General features: G+C 45.4%; 1 protein-coding gene across 1 annotated transcript; it reads left to right on the top strand.

The window, feature by feature from the left end:
- Nucleotides 1-255: 255 nt before the first annotated feature.
- LOC117475245 (E3 ubiquitin/ISG15 ligase TRIM25-like) lies at nt 256-1,224 on the top strand (the record flags this gene model as incomplete). Its single annotated transcript, XM_034121419.1, has 1 exon — nt 256-1,224. A coding segment is annotated over exon 1 (900 nt), but the record flags the coding sequence as incomplete, so codon positions are not given.
- Nucleotides 1,225-6,000: the final 4,776 nt, after the last annotated feature.

Raw genomic sequence — 6,000 nt, 5'->3', positions numbered from 1 at the left:
TCTTTTCAAATGAAGAGCAGGTTGTAACCGAGGCTCTGTGTAGGTCAGAGTCTGAGCGCTGCTCCTCGTCCTGGAAAGACTCAGAGTTTGATAAGCCCTCCCTCTTCTTCCTGCTCTCAGACACAGCCAGCTCCACTCTGTGTTTCCTGGCTCCTCCCCTTCAGATCCACACTGAGGAGGAGGGGTGTAACCAACATGTGGGTAAAGCACAAGAGCTGATAGGCCACATTCACTGCACACACACCTGCTGTTCAGATAACCTGTCCCACTAGTTTCAGCTCTCAGGAAGTGAAACTCACACACTCGCTGCTACTGAGAGGTGAAATGGCGCAGAAAGGAGTTCAGCTGGACCGGGAAATCTTATCTTGTTCGATCTGTCTGGATCTACTGAAGGATCCGGTGACGACTACCTGTGGACACAGCTACTGCATGAAGTGTATTACAGGCTTCTGGGACGGAGAGGATGAGAAGAAGCTCCACAGCTGCCCTCAGTGTAGGCAGAGCTTCACACCGAGGCCTGTCCTGCTGAAGAACACCATGTTAGCAGCTTTAGTGGAGGAGCTGAAGAAGACTGGACCCCCACCTGCTCCTGCTGATCTCTGCTATGCTGGAGCTGAAGATGTGGCCTGTGATGTCTGCACTGGGAGGAAACTGAGAGCCTGTAAGTCCTGCCTCGTGTGTCTTGCCTCTTATTGTGACAAACACCTCCAGCCTCATTATGAATCACCTGTCTTTAAAAAGCACAAGCTGGTGGAGCCCTCCAAGAAGCTCCAGGAGAACATCTGCTCTCGTCACGACGAGGTGATGAAGATGTTCTGCCGCACTGATCAGCAGTGTATCTGTTATATCTGCTCAGTGGATGAACACAAAGGCCACGACACAGTGTTAGCTGCAGCAGAGAGGACTGAGAGGCAGAGAGAGCTGGAGGGGAGTCGACTAAACATCCAGCAGAGAATCCAGGACGGAGAGAAGGAGGTGAAGCTGCTTCAGCAGGAAGCAAAGGCCGTCAATGGCTCTGCTGATAAAGCAGTGGAGGACAGTGAGAAGATGTTCACTGAGCTGATCCGTCTCATGGAGAAAAGAAGCTCTGATGTGAAGCAGCAGGTCAGATCCCAGCAGAAGAGAGAAGTGAGTCGAGTCAAAGAGCTTCAGGAGAAGCTGGAGCAGGAGATCTCTGAGCTGAAGAGGAGAGACGCTGAGCTGAAGCTGCTGTCTCACACAGAGGATCACAACCAGTTTCTGCACAGCTACCCCTCACTGTCAGCCCTCAGTGAAACTACACACTCATCCAGCATCAACATCCGTCCTCTGAGCTACTTTGAGGACGTGATGGCGGCCCTGTCAGCAGTCAGAGACAAACTACAGGACGTCCTGAGAGAGGAATGGACAAACGTCTCATCGACTGAAGTGGATGTTTTACTGTCAGCAGCAGAGCCCACCACCAGAGCTGGGTTCTTAAAATGTTCACAGGAAATCACTCTGGATCCAACACAGCACAAACATATCTGTTATTATCTGAGGGGAGCAGAAAAGCAAAATTGATGGTAAAACATCAGTCTTCTAGTCACCCAGACAGATTCACTGGATGTTTTCAGGTCCTGAGTAGAGAGAGTCTGACTGGACGTTGTTACTGGGAGGTGGAGTGGAGAGGGGGAGGAGTTGAAGTAGCGGTCGCATACAAGAATATCAGCAGAGGGGGGGGGAGTGTATTTGGAAACAATGACAAATCTTGGTCCTTAGTTTGTAACCAAAATAGTTATTCATTTCGTTACAACAGTATCCTCACTCCCGTCTCAGGTCCTCGCTCCTCCAGAGTAGGAGTGTACCTGGATCACAGAGCAGGTATTCTGTCCTTCTACAGCGTCTCTGAAACCATGACTCTCCTCCACAGAGTGCAGACCACATTCACTCAGCCGCTACATGCTGGAGTTCGGCTTCATTATAAATATGGAGACACTGCTGAGTTTTATAAACTCAAATAGCCTGAAGTCATTGGAGGAACTCTTCTACTTCTTAAACTCACCGTGTGTCCATCAGAGCTGATTGTTCATGTCTTCACTGTGCAGAGATCAGCTGTCAATCAAACATGATGGGATGTGCTTCAACATCTTCTCATGAGTTGTTCTGTAGATGTTGGACTTTCTTCCGGCTCCTTCCTGGGTCTGTGTAGCCATGGAGGCTGTCACTGCTCAGGAGGATCCTTGTTCACCTGAACTGATATGTAAACTTTGCTCTAAATATGTGTTGGATATTTCTTTTGATTCATGTTGTTGTTTCTCTTGTAACGCACGAGTCTTCAGAGAGAAAGCAGCAGAGCTTCTTTTATTGTACACATTTTATGCTGGCCACTTTCTAAAACAATAGAGACATTTATAATCACATGTATTATTTTGACAGATTAAATGTTATTGTTGCTGCCCAAATTAACTAACCAATAGGCGCGTTCACACCAAGTACTTTGCCGTATTTAGTGCAGGCACTCAGTGCCTCTGCACTTATTACCCCAGGGCATTTAGTACAGATCGCGTTCACACCGGAGTACTTTTCCCTGAGGGAAGATTACGCAAATGAAGCCGCTGACGTCACTTCATCTTCTTCTGCTTTGGGTTTACTGGCAGGCCACAAACAACTTCACGGCGTATACTGCCACCCGGAGTCCCCGGCCGGAAGTCCTCAGAGTTGGGGACTGGCTTCAGTAGAAGCTGCTGGGAGTCCTTCTACTGAAGCCTTCCGAGTAAATCAAGCAAAGTTAGAGTCTTTGCTTGGGAAATAAAATGTTATTTTTTGCAAACTAGTTGTTGTTGTTGTTGTTGTTGTTGTTATCCAAATAGAAATTGGGATACTCTGATGTTTTATAACATAACTTATCTTGATAATAGTTTGAAATAGCTGAGATGAAACACATGTATGGTGTGGATAAAGTGAAACTGATCATGAAATCATTGAACAGACTTTACTGATGGGATGTGTGATCAAATGAAATGTTTGGATCATTAATAAAGGTTTGTCTTTCAAAAACAAAAAAAGGCTGTTCTTGTATTATGTCCAAGGTGCCATACGAAGCTGATGGAGAACATGTGGAAGTGATCTGAGATGAAGCTCAGCGCAAGTTCAACCAGGAAGACCGTCTTTACTCATTAATTTACTATTTCCATGTTACTACTCTCTCCTCTCAATAAGTGATCGGGGGCGTCACTCCCCAGCTTAACCAATCACTTCGCTCTATTCTCACAAGCCTATCATAGCGCTCCGCTAACCCTTTTAAATCTGCTCTCCCCCCTCTGACAGCTGTCATTTCAGGTGACTCGACGCAACCCTCCTCCACCCCTTTTCACCTCCTGTCCCTCTGAATCCAGGGTCAAGCTAAGCCCCTCCCCTTCAGACCGAACCCAACTATCCATTCACCACCACCAGGGTCAAGCTAAGCCCCCCCCTTCAGACCGAACCCAACTATCCATTCACCACCACCAGTGTCTAGACCCCGGGGGGTTTCGTCGGATCAGTTCTCCCCTCCCGAATGATACTCCTGCAGAACGGGGCCTAATCGCCAAAACTCCATCACATTCATTTGTGTATTCCTGGCAATAAATATGTATTCTTTCATCAAAACCGTCTCTCCTGATTGAATAACTGAGTTACCTCCTGAAACAAAGCACAGTGTTCATCATCACTGAAACCGTGCCGCGCTACACTAATTGCGCCGCATAAGCGCATGGGTGCGCCGCATTTTCGGCTCAGTTGAGGCTCCCTCCGCAAGATGAGGCCCCCTCCGCAAGATGAGGCCAACTCCGCAAGATGAGGCCCCACGCAGTCTGCATGATCGGCCTGTAGGGAGGGACGGCCCTGCTTATTAACTGGCCCTAACGTGTAAAGTTATACAAGCATTTGTACCAGTGCTTTTCACAAGTAGACTCTTGCAGGCCAGAGTAGCTGGAGTGATTCAACAACAACAAAAAGACATATCTGAGAAGAGATCAGGACGAACAGAAAGAGGAAAAGGAAAAGAGAGCACACTGAAGAGACCAGGAGGGTCAGAGCAGGAGGAAGAGGAGGAGATGAAGAGACCAGGAGGGTCAGAGCAGGAGGAAGAGGAGGAGATGAAGACATTAGTGAAGAAGAAGACATGTATGTGAGGAATGCAGATGAAGTGTCAGAAAGAGGGACAGAGGCAGGGATCAGGAGGCAGAGGAGACTCCAGCTGGACCACATGGTATGTTTTTATTCTCCTTACATATTACATTACAGCAGCACAATCTAGCAGCTCTTAGTATTGACACATATTGAAATGTGTTGCTGCACAGGTCACCTCTAGCTCTCTGAAGAGATGGGTGATGTCATTTGTGTACTTCATTATAACTAAGTACTTTGACTGTACTTACAGTTCTAGGGTATCATGAGTATTTTTCTGCTGTTTTAAACTATATTTGAGTTTTTTGGTCTGAACACCTTGTTTCTCTTGTGCATTAAGAACACTTGTGTTAGGGCATGATTTAACAATAAATAGGTTATATATACAGCACAAAATACCACGTACTGAACTAAAGAGTTCTCATGAACTAAGTTCTGATGAACCTTTGTGGGAAAAGTACTGCGGTGTGAAAGCGCCGAAGACCTTTACAAGAGCAGTCTCAGTGCTGTGGTTTGGTCGAAAGCCTGACTGGAACACATCGAAACAGTTATTTAAATGCAAGAAATTACTCAACTGTTGAAAAACAACTTTTTCTATGATTTTACCTAGAAATGGGAGGTTTGATATGGGCCTGTAAATGTTCATTACTGAAGCATCTAGATTATTATTTTTTAAGAGCGGTTTAATGACTGCAGTTTTCAGGGCCTCTGGAAAAACACCTGAGTGAAGAGATGTGTTTACTATATGAAGTAGATCTGAGGCCATGCAAGGAAAAACATCTTTGAAAAATCCTGTTGGAATAATATCAAGGCAGCAGGAGGAGGATTTCAGATGTTGAATAATGTCCATAGGTCTTTATCATTAATCTGATGTAATTGTGTCATGGTGTTTGAATTGATTTTAAGTGAACACAGGGACAACACATTTGCTGTACCTGATGCAGAGGCACTGACTGCTTGTTTGATTTTCTGAATGTTGTCAGTGAAGAAGGAGGCAAAATCATTGCAGGCCCTGGTGGATAGAAATTCAGAGGCTACTGACACTGGGGGGTTAGTTAGTCTGTCGACGGTAGCAAACAAGGCACGTGCGTTGTTTTTGTTTTTGGTAATGATGTCAGAGAAGAAAGACTGTCGTGCAATTTTCAATTCCAAATTATAAAAGCCAAGTCTTTATAGATTTCAAAGTGAACCTGGAGATTTGTTTTTCGCCACCTACGTTCAGCTTTTCGACACTCATGCTCCACCTGCTGCTCCTTCTCCATGTTTAAGAGGACTTGTACCGAGATGCCGATGCCGATGGTGATGGCATTCTCCGGCTTTGGCTAGAGTAAAAATAAGTTGCATTAACATCCAGCTTTAGTTTTTGTTAACAATCACAATTGCCTTATTTGAGAAGAGCGAGACACATCAGCTAGCTTAGCAAAACTTAGCATGATGACTGTAATACGGAGAAACTGCAAGCGTGGCTTTATCGATATCAACGATATCTCTGTACAAGCACGCCTAACACCTTAATACAATTGTTGCCACACAAATGTTGTTTCATAAACAAGTTTTCCTTCTTTTTGTTGTTATCCAACAACAAACGCAGTGCATTATTAATACTGTGAGCAGTGGAATATTGGAAAAGTGTTTTCTGATTTGCAGCTCCAAGTAGAAATAAACTATTTAATAAAGGCTTTATTTAATGCCAACAGTGGGTAAACTGAGTGAGTTGTTGTGACAATAGAGGTGACGATGTGATAAGAAATACTTTCCTTTGCAAGACTCTGATAGTGCAGGCCCACATACCGAGTCGGCCTGTTAAGGCCGCTACACACCCACCTGAGACCAAAGAACGCGTACCGAACGCGTCCCGACTTTTACGCCAGC

Source organism: Trematomus bernacchii, unplaced genomic scaffold (genome assembly GCF_902827165.1).
Source record: "Trematomus bernacchii unplaced genomic scaffold, fTreBer1.1, whole genome shotgun sequence".
Lineage (NCBI taxonomy): Eukaryota > Metazoa > Chordata > Actinopteri > Perciformes > Nototheniidae > Trematomus > Trematomus bernacchii.
This window is presented reverse-complemented; position numbering and strand designations above follow the sequence as displayed.